At 36.6% G+C, this 15325-nt stretch overlaps 1 protein-coding gene across 1 annotated transcript; it reads right to left on the bottom strand.

Annotated features, from left to right (window-relative positions):
* Nucleotides 1–12617: 12617 nt before the first annotated feature.
* On the bottom strand, nucleotides 12618–15280 carry LOC142355510 (uncharacterized; the record flags this gene model as incomplete). Its single annotated transcript, XM_075407643.1, has 3 exons — nucleotides 12618–12980; nucleotides 13748–13804; nucleotides 15229–15280. Coding segments are annotated over 3 exons (305 nt in total), but the record flags the coding sequence as incomplete, so codon positions are not given.
* Between the last annotated feature and the right edge of the window lie 45 nt (nucleotides 15281–15325).

Genomic DNA, 15325 nt, shown 5'->3' with positions numbered 1-15325 from the left:
AGTATTATTGACTCTCAGCAAACAAAACTTTTGGTAGTAAAAATCCAAAAAACAGAGAAAAACTTTGATCGAAGTGGACTATGATCATACTAGTGTGCGCTCAAATCTGCCTCTGATCAGACTAGTGCTTGAAAATGCCACTGATGAGACCGTCCCAGACCCAAAAGATCTCTCATCAGACAAATTCCACACCATGCGCACCGAGAAAATGAGTAAATTTTAATATAGGCTGATCAGAGCTCAAAAAGCGGTTTTTATGTATTACTCAGCACAAGAAGTCAATGTCCCAGTTGAAATCACCAATGAGAGCGGATTATGTAACTCGGGTACAGACTTCATGATTAAAAATAAATTGCTAAAAAGAGTAAAAATTGCGGTCATTGCGTTGACTTTGATTAGTAAAACTTTTCTTTTAGTTCTAGCAGTTTCTAGCGAAGAATGCGGTCCCAAAAAAATGCCTGAATATTTCAAATCCTATAAAAATTTTTTGTTAAATTTATCGCCAATCTCATTCTAAAAACGTTAAGCCATTGCAATTTTTTGAGAGCAATTAAACTGTTCTTTTAATTTAAAAAAATTGTCGTTAAGATCTTCTCCTAAAACTAACGGTGAAAATCGGTTGTATCTTACGTTTAAAAACGCTGGGAAACGGTTATGTTCTAAACATGACTTTCAAAACCGGTGATCTCTCAATCTTTCTCTCAATCTATGTCTCTTTAGTGTATGTAAAAATCCCCCCCCCCCCTCTCTCTCTCTCTGTACTGATTCAGGTTACACCAATGAGTGTCCCAGTTGCACGTGCGACGTGACCGGATGCTGGGCTATTAAAACAGAATGAAAAAAAATTGCCAAAATTGAAAGAAATATCTCTCTGTCTCATCTCTCTCTCTCTCTCCCTTCTTTTTTTTTCTCTCTCTCTCTCTCTCGCACACACAACACAAAATTTTTCTCTCTCTCTCTATCTATCTATCTCTCCCTCTTTCTCTCTCTCTCTCCATCGCTCTCTCTCTCTCTCTCTCTCTCTCTCTCTCTCTCTCTTTCTCTCTCTATCTCTCTCCCTCTCTCTCTCTCTCTCTCTCTCTCTCTCTCTCTCTCGCTTTTTCATCAAAACCATCAGACGTTCAATAGGGTTCTGATCAGAATAATGCAGTATTGTTGACTCTTATCAAACAAAACCTTTGTTAGTTAAAAAAAAACAAAAAAAGAACTGAGAAAAACCTTGATCGACGTGGACTATGATCAGACTAGTGTGCGCTCGAATCTGCCTCTGATGAGACTAGTGCTTGAAAATACCACTGATGAGACCATCCCAGACCGAAAAGATCTCTCATCAGACAAGTTCCACACCATGCGCACCGAGGACATGAGTGAATTTGAATATGGGCTGATCAGAGCTCAATTCGGTCTGGCAACCTCAGCCTGGGTAGTACAAAGTATGATTTAATAAATTTAGAACTTAAATGCAGTTTTCTTCATTTCAGACTGACAATTTAAGACAAATTAGACGCCGGGGTTTTTCATTGTAGTAAATTCTGTGCAACTGTAAAATATCTGAAACTTTTCGACGATTGTTTAATTTCCAATAAGCGGCCTCTAACATCAACCTCCTACCAGCTTTGAGTATCGGTTCTCTTAAAAGATTAGCTTTACTATCTGATTTAATTAAAAACCGACGCATGCATTAAAACTATCAGGACAAATTGGCCATGGACATGCCCATCAAATTGTGGAAATCAGTTTCCACCCAAGCCCTTATTTGTCTGATCAATCGAAAACGGTCATTATATTGCGCGTCTTTTGACCAGTAATTTTAAGAAATGAACGTTTCGAATTGTTTTTGATCGTTTTTTTATCTGTAATTTACAAAAATTTTGTTACCGATCGTTTTTGTAAGAGAGTGCCATTTCTGATTGTCTTTGACCGTTTTTATGTTTTACTCAGCACAAGAAGTCAATGTCCCAATTGAAATAACCAATGAGAGCGGATTATGTAACTCCGTTAAAGATGTCATGATTTAAAATCAATTGCTAAAAAGCGTAAGAATTGCGGTCATTGCGTTGACTTTGAGTAGTGAAACTTTTCTTTTACTAGCAAATTCTAGTGAAAAATGCGGTCTAAAAAATTTGCTGAAATATTACAAATTTTGTTGAATATAACAGTTTTTAGCGAAGAATGCGGTCCCAAAAAACTGCCTAAGTATTTCAAATCTTACAATATTTTCTTGGTTTATTTATTGCCAATCTCAGTCTAACCCGCCAAGCCTTTGCAATAAATTGCGTTTTTTTCTACCCAAGTTTTGAAACAAAAGGAATTTGATTATCCAGCTTTTCTATAGAAAGTGGTCAAAAAGTAATTTTGTGAAAGTTTGGCGTGTTCAAAAACAGTAATTTTTTGAGATAAATTAAAATGTTCTTTTAATTAAAAAAAATAAAACGGTTATTTTCTTAACAAAAAGACTTTCAAAACCGGTCATCTCTCATTCTCTCTCAATCTATGTCTCTATACTGATTCATGATATTTCAATAGTAGGTGCCCTAGTTACACACACACTCTCTCTCTCTCTCTCTCAGAGTAGGCGTTTCAGTTCCACACACCCTATTATTCGTTCCATTCTCTCTCTCTCTCTCTCTCTCTCTCTCTCTTTCTCTCTGCGTACTGATTCAAGGTACCCCAATAAAGTGTCCCAGCTGCACGTGAGAAGTGACAGGATGCTGGCGGGAGGGCTAGCGAAGCAAAATAACAAACTTGCCAAAATTGAAAGCTCTCTCTCTCTCTCTCGGTGTGTGTGTGTGTGTGTGTGTTTGTGTGTGTGTGTGTGTGTGTGTGTGTGTGTGTAAGTGCGTGTGTGTGTGTGCGCGTGTGTGTGTTCATAGGAAAGGATTGATTTCAAGTACGTTAACTGATCATAATATTTTCAGAGATCTACTTTTTTGTTTTGCGATAGTACCTTTTTCATAAAAAGAGTGGCATAATCAGATTATGTTCAAAGGAAAAATACAGACTAGGAAACACTATGATTCAGCGCTAATTTATTATGTTATTATGATACGGAATTGGACAACTTTAGACTGACAAAGTTTAAGACTATTTAATTCCGTGAGAAATTGTGATTCGTAAAATTTCAAAAACCGTTTATTGCTATTCAGCTATCTTGCTGTTATAATTTTTTCAGAGCAATAGTTTAAACCTCCTTTTTCAGACAAAAAGCCCGTTTCTCCTCGCTGAAGAAGCCAAAACTTTTTTGCACCGTAGATTCTAATATCTGGGCTACGTTCGGTGGGTTTTTTTCTTGATCAATTAATAACAACTTCCTTCGATTGACAAAAACATTTTTGCAATATATGCTAAAGTTAAAACTAGTTATTCAAAACAGAACTGGATCGAAACATCAATTATTTGTCTTATTTTTCAGGAAGGTTTCCAACCTGTTCAGTGGGTCATATACAAGAGACAACTATCTAGGATCAATCTTGAGATGGCTATTGTTTGGTAAATTGGTTTTTTCAACACTCACAAAGTTTTATGCTCAAAAATTTTAATTAAATCAAAATAATTAAAATTTTTCAATCTTTTTTCAAACGCAACCTTTTTTTGCCACAAAATGTCCGTCAAATTAAAACTAAATTATCAGGTTATTTACAAGCAGTTTCAGACATATTTTGTTTTTTGTTCAGGTTTGCAAAACATACGCAAGTATATTATTAAATTTGCAAAATGGGGTTAAATATAGATTGAAGTGCTGGAAATAAGCAATGAGAATTTAATCGCAATAACTATGGAGGAATCCTATCATATAATAATGTAAACAAAAGATTTTTCTAAGTGGCGAATGGACAAATTTTGACCTTAATTACGTAGTCGAAGACGCTGATAAAGTCAACTTTATTTTTTTTTATAAGTCGAGCCAAAGTTTTTTTCATAAACAAAATTGTGTCTTTCCAAAGAATTCCTTATGACTTGGGTTTGTTCCTTCCAACTACCCACGCTTTTAGTCCTCATGCGCCACCACACCTACATAGATTTTGTGCTCAACATACAGTTTGGATACATAGCCGCAGATTGCCGGAAAATAGCCACGGTAGACGCTTGTGACCTCCAACTAAAAAAATAAGAAAGACAGATCAACCACCAGGCCTTTAATAGACCACTAAACTTTTTGGGATCGGACTGTTAATTTTATGACACAAACGATCAATAAGGCAGAGCCCTAAAAGTGCTTTTTCAAAATTGATTTTGGAAATCAAAAACTCAGACTAATACTCAAGAAGTAGGGCATACACAATTGATATTTAACTAGTAAAGCTTCGTAGAAATAAAATTCCATAAGTGAGTTCAGAAGTCTTTTTTTAGTGAGGTAAGTGATGCAACTGACCTAAAAGCAGAATTGACGTCACGCACACAAATTTTAACTGCAAAGCAGTAGCAGTCACTGAAGTCATTGAAAAAGTCGATTCCAAGGAGTCAGGTCGTTAAAATCAGCAATGTAGACGACGAATTAAAAAACATAGCAGGACAAGTCCTGACGTACAATTCAAAGAATTTTCATTGACTAAACAGAAAACTAGACCTAGAACTGACTATGAATGGATTGGTAAAACCATTGAGAAAAAAATCCGATCCAAAAAAACGAAAAAACAGTAAAAATCAAAGTCAAATTGCCGCATGTGAACAAAAAACCACTAGCGAGAAAGCGAATTTTTGTTCAAACACCGTTTTCTCACTACTTTAAATTTGGAGCGAAAAAAATTCACGCGGCAAAACCGCTCGCTTTTTCGCTTCACTTCCTGTTTCGGCGTGACCAAAATCACTACTCCAATTTGACTTCAAAAATCATGAAAATGAGTGAACAGATCTTAAAAAAAGAGCGCCCCAATACAATTCAAATTCTTTGAATTGTAAAAACACGAAGTCCCCAATAATAAACACTATCGCTTCGCGGCTATTAAACAACAATAACAACAAACATTAATTACATCGAAAACTTTATATCCGTTTTCTTTAAAAAATCTTATAAACAAGGTTAAATACAACTGAAGCTAAACAAAACACCTCTTACTTAACTCGACAAGATTTAACAATTAGACAAAAAAACAAGCAAAAAATTTTCAAAGTTAAAAAATTGCCTCACGTTCTTAAAAACAATTAATTTCAAGTTAATGAAAAGAATTAGTTAGCAATTGAAAACATCCAACTCCGTGATGATCACAAAAGCAACTATAGGAAGACATCAGAATCTGTCTTTATTAAATTTTTCGTGCGGTTACCAAAAGAACAACAAATAGAGACAACAAACAAAAATTCAATTAAAACTTGCTAGAAGACGCTGTCGAAGCCGTGAAGCCAAATTTTGCCCCTCGAAAAATGTTTAATGGATAAATTTTGACCTTAATTACGTAAGCGAGGACGCTGATAAAGTCAACTATAATTTTTAATAAGTCGAGCCAAAGTTTTTTTCATAAACTAAGTTGTGTCTTTCCATAGAATTCCTTATGGCTTGGGTTCGTTCCTTCCAACTACCCATACTTTTAATCTGCATGCGCCACCACACCTATATATACTTTGTACTCAACATACAATTTGGAAACAGTATATAATTAGTAACTAAAAAAATTGTAGTTTGGTGTCCAGGACGGTTATTAATCTCTATAGCCACCCAAGGAGGTCCTTGTTTAATGTCAATCCAAAGCTAAAGAAAACATATTATCGAAAACATAATATCGAGCCAAAGTCAAAATCGAACTTTTTAGTCTAAGCTTGAGGTCTACGACAACGTCTAAGTAAGGTTGATTCAAGATGCAAAAAAAATTCATGCGGAGTGTTTGTGGAGCACAACGTTTTAACACCTAGTAACGACACAAGACGTTCTTTTCATAACTCGAGCTCCAAACTAGTGGTTGGAGATGTGACCAAACCAACATTCTGATAACACATTTTTGGTCTTTTTTGTTTTTTTTTTAATTTTTCCTATGATGTCTTACAAAACAGTCATGCCGTTCAAACTATGGTGTCTTCAGGTGCTGTTTTCAACTTGCACCAGATAAGGATTTCACAGCAACGTTATAAAATCATATAACATTCTCATTTTCGATTTCAAATCATAAGTTTGTTCAATGGAAACTCAGAAAAACCCCCTAAGATCCTAGATGAAATTTTAGTAAAAAGAAATAATTATGCTGCTGCAAGCGTAGCATTTGTTCGGCTGCTGAATATACACTATTTGACATAGTTGAGTGGTTGAGAAAGTTTTTGTATAATATACAAAAGAGCCATATTTGTGAAATTTTTTTTGAATAAAATCTGATTGCCTGTGTTCTACTCAATCTTGAGCAAATTATTCACTAATCAAAAATTTTTGGAGAGTACATTGCTTGCATTTTACACTGATATTGGAGCTGAGCTTGCGTAGAAGAAAAACTGGAAAAAAACCTCAAGGACAGGAAAATAAGAGCGAAACTAAAATTTGCCTATGACAATAAAGATAAACTCTCTTGGCTATTATTGCGTTAGTTTTTTCAGGTTCCTCGCAACGCTGTCAAACTATCCAGCCATTTGGCTCTAACCACGTTTCTAGTGAGTAGTCAACGAAATCAGTAAAGTGAGAAAACTAACAGTAATGTTAGAGTTCTCCTGTGCAATTTGGGCAAATTAACGTGAATGTGATCACGTGAATTTCTCGAGCAGTAAATTAGATGTGACTGTATTCTGTTTGGTCCGATAACTTGAGCAGTAATTTAACTGTTATTGGATTTTTTTTCTGTCGTTTACCTGTTGCTTAATCGTCTCGACGAAAAATTCTCAACTCTACGTTGAGCTTGATAGCTTAAGCATGTATTTTAATTCAATTTGTTTCGATTTATGATTGCATTGGTTCTAATTTGAAAAAATTTAGGATAAATTTTTGCAATTAAGAGGATAACTTGATTCCATGTTCGGTCGTGATGGGTTCAAATTAAGACCCGGGAGGCATTCCCAAATGATTTTTTTTTACTAAATTAATATTCCTAAATTTATATATAAGAATAAAATTGGGTGAAGCGATAGAAGAGTTGAGTCACAGTGGATTTAAATGATAGAGGAGTGAATAAATCGGGGCGATATGATAGGGGCCCGGGTCGAGATGTCAGCGCAATTTCAGCGCATCTTTTTGTAAGAAATGCGCTAAATGCGCTGAAATCATGTAAGACATGATTCATGAAATCATGAAATGCGCTGAAATTTCGAGATGTCGCTGAAACTTTAAAGTTTCAGCGAACCTTCAGCGCATTTCTTACATAATTTCAGTGCATTTTCATCTCATTTCTTACACAACTTTCAGCACATTTTTCAGCACATTTCTTACATAATTTCAGCGCTTTTCATATCAAACGTTTTATTATTATAAATTCGAATTAAAGGGGAAGCAATTCAGTTCTCAATATTTCAGTGAATTAATTTATAGATGAGACATAATGAGCGGGGTTCAAGCCTCGGAACGAAAGAATAGAGCTGAAATTTTTGATATTTCAGCGGATTTCAGCGCATTTCTTACAAAGTTTCAGCACTTTTCAGCGCATATCAGCGCATTATTATGTAAGGTTTTTGCGCTGAATTTTTTGAAAATTGAGCGTTTTTCAGCGCATTTCTTATATAAATTTTGGAAGTTTTCTCGAACCGGGAGGATAAATAAATAGGGGTGAAAATGCAGGACACTATTTATCATTGAATGGATCAGCTTTTGTGTGACCTCTAGTAATCCCATTAATTCAAATTGATATTGCAAAGGAGCGGAATCACTGACTTTGTTCAAGTTAACAAAAAATGAAGTGTGAGGTATTTTCTCAGATCCAATTTGAAGGAAGTTTGACCAAAACCTGAAAGTCTGCAGGTCGATAGCCCAGAGAAGAGTGTATCTAAAGAAGTGGAGGTGGAATTCACAATTTACACCCATTTCTGATTAGTTTTTACTCATAGCTATTCTCGTGAGAAAATTTGGCACAGGAAAGGACTTTTATGCCAAGTTGACTTGTTTATGGGGAAAACTATTGGTCCCTTTACCCCCATGATACTATGGGAAAATGAATCCTATTTTCGAACTGAAGGTTCTATCCATTCAGAAATGCTAGAATACTTTGTTGACGTCTTACTTTGCAAAAGACTTTGTTCGTCTTAATTTTGCGCAAAGAAATAATTACCCTGAAATCAGTGCTGAAAAATTTACTAAAACTTGTATAAGAAATTCCCTGAATTGCGCTGAAGTTTCAGAAACATTAGCGCAAGTTCTTACACAATAATGCGCGGAAATATTCTGAAATGCGTTGAACTTTTGTAAGACATGCGCTGAAATCCGTTTATTTTTCAAAAAATTGCAGCTGATTGTCAAACTCTTCACGAACCCTCTTCTACGGTTTGATTCTTATCACCTTTTGATCCTCAAAAGCGTTCGCGGTTCTGTGAATACCGCTTGAAGTTTGAAAAAACCTACACTACAGCGAAAAAATCATATTATATGACTAAATTTACTTCCTGTATCGGAGACTCAAGGCGCACTTTTAAGTTGTTAAATGATATCAAGGGTCGAACTACTAAAGATTTGTCTCTGCCAGCTATGTCATCTTGCGCGAGAATGGAAAAAAGTCCTTCAGGGTGCGAAATTGTGAGAAATTTAATGAGTATTTTAGTACTATTGGACAGAATGTTCGCTCTTGCCTGCCGGAGGTGGAATTAGTACTACCAAGTGATCAAAACTTTTCTATGCATCTATATCCAACAAATACAGCGGAAATTGAAACAATCATCCATCAGCTTGATAATAAATCATCTTCTGGGGGTTGATAACATGAGCAACCTTATTGTAAAAGCAACTTCACCTGTTACATCGGGGTATCTGGCTGAGCTGGTGAATGAGTCACTCAAGAAGGGCTTTTTTCCAAGTCTTCTGCGCAAGGCGAAAGTAATTCCACTTCATAAGTCCGGTTCAAAGCTTGATGAGAATAACTTGCGACCTATATCTCTCTTAATTGTATGGAGTGAAGTTTTTGAACGAGTCATGTTTAATAGAGTCTACTATTATTTTGAATCTTTTAGTCTCTTCTTTAATAAACAATTTGGTTTTCGAAAAAAGCATAGTTGCGTTGATGCTCTGGCAGAGCTGCCAGAGAGGATAAGGCAGGGTAGAACTAAATTTTCTGTGAACTTTTTCTTGGATCTTAAAAGAGCATTTGATACTCTAGATCATAGCATCCTAATTAAGAAGTTGTCCTGCTATGGAATTGGAGGAAATGCCTTAAAATGGTTTGAAAGCTATCTACATAACAGGTCTCAACGAGTTGAATTTTCTGGTTTTGCATCTACATATAAAGAAATATCTTGTGGCGTTCCACAAGGGTCTGTTTTAGGCCCTATTTCGTTTTTGATATACATAAATGACCTACCAAGTGTGTGTAAAAAGTTAGAAGTTTTTCTTTTTGCTGATGACACAAATCTATCCGCACTCGATGTGACTTATGAACAAATCTCAGCCGACCTTGAGTCGGTTAGCAGAAGGTTGACTTCTAACAAACTAGTACTGAATCTGGATAAAACAGTTTGCTTAAACATAGGTCATCGTGCTTCCAGTGTTGGTAGCTTCTGTATTGAAAATATTAATGTGCAAGCTGCTGCTACATGTAAATACCTGGGAGTTATGCTGGACTGCAAGCTGGCTTTTCATTCGCATATTGGAATTGTTTTGAAAAGGTTAAGCACCCAGTGTGGAGTCATTTCAAAGTTACGTCACTATGTACCCAGAAAAGACTTGATATTATACTACAATTCGAATATCAAGTCCCTTATTCAATACGGACTTCTTGTGTATGGATGCTGCAGTCATTCTGCCCTGTCCAGGATTTTTTCACTGCAGAAAAAAATTCTAGAATTCATTTGTTTCAGGAAAAAGCGTGATCAGTGCTCAGATCTTTTTGAAAAGCATCAAATTTTATCGGTTTATGAATTGTACTTGTATGAGCTACTTAAATTTGTTCTGCGTTCTCTGAACAGTCACCACAGTGAAGAGTATCTCAACTCGTTTTGTATTTTTGAACGTTCTGATCGTATTACCAGAAGTGCTGATTTACGTCTGTTGAAACTGCCATTATGTAAAAAGCAAATCGAAAAAAATTCCATCAAGTATAGAGGTACTATTCTTTTTAATGCATTAGAGAGAAGTGGAGTATTGCCCAATAATCTTACAGAGCTTACTCCGTCAGAGGTTGTAAATTTTGTGCATTTATTTAGAAAGCATTATTTGATGGAAATTCAGATTTAGTTACCTTGGTGTTCAAACAAAAGGGGTCGTGAGGGCTCCTGTCCCGGGCTGCTACGGCAGCCTGGGGCAGGAGCTGATTTTTTTAACTTCTAATTTTCCATACCAAACATGAGCTTCGTAGCTTTTTTAGTTTTCGAGATATGGCCCTTTTTTGGTCCATGATACCAAAAACACTTAGAAATTTTTTGGTCGATAGGAGACAAAATTGTCGATTTTTCTAAAGTTTTGATTTTTCTACAGCTCTTTGCTTTTGTGAGCGTCCTCGTGGTGCTCAGACCTTGGCAGTGGGACCAAAAAGTTTTTGGACGTTTTTTAATGATCAGAAACACTTGTGACTTCTTTTGCTACTTTTTTACAGAGCCCTTTTCTTCTCTAGGTCTTTTTTCATTTTGCTTTGAAGACGTATTACGCAGTGGGGCAGATCTTGTGTAGGCCTGATGGCTTCGTTGTCTGCCCTCTCCAGCTTAAAAGTCCAGCATGACTCTATTGTTAGTATCCTTTCTTTTTTTGCATATCTGTTACCGTTTTTGAAAGTTGTTATTTCATTTAGTACTGGAGAAATAAATTCTTTCTTTCTTTCTTTTCTTACCTAATCGACTGTGCCACTGCCTCGTGACTTCCGTCTTATATATTTTGATATTATATGAAGGAACCGTTTTGTACAAAATGCGGCAAGAAATGCGTTGAAATTATGCAAGAAATGGGTGGAAAACAGCGTATTTCCTAAATAAGTTCAGCGCGTTTTGATGTTTTCCAGCACAGTTCATAAAAAACGATGATTATTATTAATATATCGAAATAAGCGAAAGATTTATGGGGCAAAAAACCTACATTATAAGACGCTGAAATCCGCTGAAACTGTGTAAGAAATGCGCTGAAAGCCGCTGAATTTTTGAGTGATGCACTGAAGCTTTACAAGAAAGGCGCTGAAAAGGGTTTTCATATGTATGTAGGAAATATGCTCAAAATAAGCTGAATTTATGTAGGAATTATGCTCTAAATAAGCTGAATTTATGTAGGAAACAAGTTGAAGTTGCGCTGAAGTTTAAAACTTTATATATAATAATAATTTTGGTTCCTGCGTAATCGCAGCGGAAGAGCATTAGGCCTACAGTTCCCTGTTCGCAGCTGCCCTTTTTTTTATTATTCCCCACATTTCAGACTGTTCTTTTTATGAGCAGCTTTGCTCTTTTTTTGGTGACTTTGGCCACTTTTTTTGCTTCTGAGACTTTCACGTGGTACCCATTATTGCAGCCAACATTGGTCAGGCTATGCTCAACCTGAAGCTATGGTTAAATAAGAGTTCATCTTCACACAGACAGCTTCACGGAGGCAGGGGATTGAACTCTCAATCAATGGCGTGTGAATCACACACCTTGCCTCTCGGCTATCACGACATTCTACATATTCTAATTATTTCAGCGTATTCAGCGGATTTCTTACATAAAAATGAGCTGAAGCGGCGCTGACATCTCGACCCGGGTACTAGTGACCCAAAACCGAAAGCGTTTGACGAAGACATTATGATTCTTAATATATGTCGGACGTTAGCTGTTTTCTCAACTGTGAAATCTGAGAAAAAATTGCTATTTGGGCAGGTGAGAGGACTCAATTGGAAATTGTAATGAAGGAAAAGAAGAAGGAAAATTTGGATATTTTATCATTAGCAAACATTTAATAGCCAAATATTGTTAATATTGGTAATCAGTCAAAAATCATATAAGAATCATAACAGCACAGTGCATGGATATTATGGGGTTTATTCACTACACCCTATACTGACAAGAGCCTAGGTCGAGGGTCATCGTCATTCAACGCAAAAAATATGCAAAAAAAGCGGTGAATGCGGAAAACTTTGTAAAATAAGCGATGAATGCGTTGAAATTTTATAAATCAGGTGGTGAATGCGGTGCAAAAAAATTTATCCGCTGGTAGCGGTGAAATTACATAAAATCACCGCATTCACCGCATTTCACTGCAAAATTATGTACGAAATTGCGTTGAAAAAAAAACAGCTTTTCACCGCTTATCTTACAATTTTTTTCCCGATTTGTCCTCGACCCGGGAGACTGATATGCTATAGGGTTTGTATTCCATATAGGATAAAAGTTTGGGCAATAAAAGACCTGTGCAGCAGTACCACCCAGGTTTTGCCATATTGAAGTATGAACATAATTTTAAAATCTTGGATCGCGTTCACACTCTCTCAAATTTTGACCTCTGTCAGAGTTTTTGTGTACATAGGAGTTGACTTGCCGCCCCCGAGTTGACCGACTACCCTATAAGGGAAGAAGACTTTTAATTGACGCGGTTTTAATTTGGGGGGGGGGGGGGTTAGGGTGGGCTATAATGACTGCAGTCTTTTCATTGGTCCAGCTAAGGTCTTTTCATATGTCTGAACTTCAGTCACTCAATTTCAGTTAATTTCAAAATGTCTTGATAAGTTAAGCTCTGATTAGCTCTACCATTTGCAACATTCTCTCTATAAAAGAAAGAAGTTAATTAGTCGTCTAAAACAGTCACTGAAACAACACTGTGGTTGCTCATTCGATCGTCGTCAATGTTTGATCCTCCTGAAGACTGGGGTAAGTCATAAGTATCAGGATAAATTCCAGAGTTTAGGTAATCCAGCGAATGGCGCCTCAAATCGTAAGCAATTGTAGAAGTTTTCAGACGGTCTGCAGGTGCCATTGATGCTCTGAAATGTCAGAAAGTTTAAAAATGTTTCTTCTACCCTGTCAATTATAGTTGTTGTCGCAAGCTTTTGTTTTTATTGACAAGCGAGAGCGGGGTGATGAGGGGGGGGGGGGTGATGGGGGGGGGTTGGACCGTGGGGGGTCAAACTTTAAAGATAATGAAACTGCCCTTCACACAAAGAAATTGTCTCCTCAAAACAGTTTTGCTGAAATACATTCTTACAGCATTGTAAGGCTCATGGCTCTAAGAGATTTTAATGCCCTCCGACCGCTACCTGTTTATCCCGTTTTTGAGGACAAAAAGTCAAATGGGTCAGACGAAAATTATGTCTTGCGAAAAATTGCATACAAAAGATCACAGGACTAATATACTTGCTACCAACTTCATTTGAGAGCAGTTAGTTATAAATGCGGCCATTGTCTACCAGATCGAGGAAGTTGTTGGAGGTTGTACCAGGAGGCACGTGCCTCCTGGTACAGAGGTTATAGGAACACTCCCCAAAGACTGCACTAAAAAATGTCGGAATTTTGTCCGAGCTCCTGCATTCGAAGCATAGCTTTTTCTGGTGTATTTTCAATAAAATTTTACTTGTTTTTTGATCGTAAAAATTGCAAATAATTACTATCAACGGATTGCGATAGTATAGCTTTTAATCAAGGAAGCGAATGAAGAACTTCAGTGCTTGTTGTTGGCGAAAAATGACATTTTGATGAGATTTTTTTCTCATGTTGTCTTTTTTGCAGTGAATGTAATAGTAAATTTGACAACCTTTTCCATCTAGCCTTCAATCGGAGGTGCTCTCTTGCTTGTTGCTCCATAATTGATCTAAAACGGAGAAAGATAGACTAACTTCAAAATAGACTAACTTCGTAAAACTTTGTGGCAGAGTAAATCAGCGCTGAATCAGTCTAGAGACACTCTGTTTTTTAGGATGGCCAGTATTCTGTTCATGTCACAAATTACAATGGCCAGTCTGATTTTTGAGTAAAATTTACTTCATTAAAAATAGTATGTTCAGCTTAACTCCCACCAACTAGTTGTGCCTAATATGCGATTTGAACTTCTGCGTTCGTACTTGTAACATTTAATTTGCGTAGCAGGCCGTAACCACTAAGCTAAATGGGTTTTGTGTTTGATGCCTACGAACTAGCTTAAGTATAAATAGGTTGTAAACAACTATATTAATTACAAATTATAAGCTAAAATAGTATGACGTTTATTTTGCTCAGACATAATTTTGGGGTATGAGTAGTTTTCATACTATACATGATAAATTTAGTCTGGGCAAATTCTATGACCTCAATTTAATCATACTGAAGAAAAAACAAACTGAACATAAAGAAAATTAAAATATTCCGGAGGACACAATGTTTCAGAACTGAATTAAGTTTTTACTCTTGAAATCTGCTGGTTCAGCGCTGAAAAGCTCTCAGACTCAAGACAATTTGACAAATTTGACAAACTGTTGATCTTAAAATAGTGGTCTAACTGGAATACCAATCTTTTCACAGAGATTTTTCATGAACAGCGTTTGTGTTATATTGTCCCCCAAAATGAGGTCCCTAACCCAAGACAAATATGGGACAACCCGACTTGGGTAGCGGACAGTGCGGGCGTCAGATCGACCATACCCAAAATTAGATATTGACCAGACCAAACAGACTTTGGCCACGATCGGCCAGACTGAAAAGACCTTAGGCCAGACCGTTGTTCAGACCATTGGCCAGACCGAATCAGACCACAAGCTGGACCCATTTAAACGCGTAAAAGCAACCAATAAAATTACAATTTAATTGTTTCATTTTTCTGTACAAAATGGAAAACGAGATCTCTTAGAAATAGATGTTGGTTACCATTGATTCGCTATTATTTTGAAAAACAGTCAAAACACCACCCATTTTTACAATTTAAAGGGGACAGTTTTTTGGATGGATCGCCAGGACTGAAGTGTGAGCGTTGGCCAAATAGAACGGATAAAAAAAGGCCATTGGCCAGAGGGAGGGCGCGACTCAATTTTTTTCCAGGCCATAGAGTTGAGTTGCACCGGACTCCCCTGTCCGCGACTCAAATTGGTCTGACCAATACATGCTTTGATTCACGGACGCAATCCTGGGCCGCGAAGTATTCGTGAAATATTCAGTAAATTGCTTCATGATGTATAGCTGTAAAAAGAAGCGTTTCTGGCAAAATTATCTTCAAAGAATTTATCCCAAAAAGTGAACTGCGAAAACATATATTGTGTTACTTACCTTTGGCGTCCAAAGTAGGCGTTCACATACTCTTGCGTTATGGTGCAACACTCTAAACAATTAAATCAATCATTTTTCTGTGTAAAATTTGTTGATA

This window comes from Convolutriloba macropyga, unplaced genomic scaffold (genome assembly GCF_964194025.1).
Source record: "Convolutriloba macropyga unplaced genomic scaffold, txConMacr16.3 SCAFFOLD_5813, whole genome shotgun sequence".
NCBI lineage: Eukaryota > Metazoa > Xenacoelomorpha > Acoela > Convolutidae > Convolutriloba > Convolutriloba macropyga.
The sequence above is the reverse complement of the archived record's forward strand: the minus strand, read 5'-3'. Positions and strand labels throughout refer to the sequence as shown.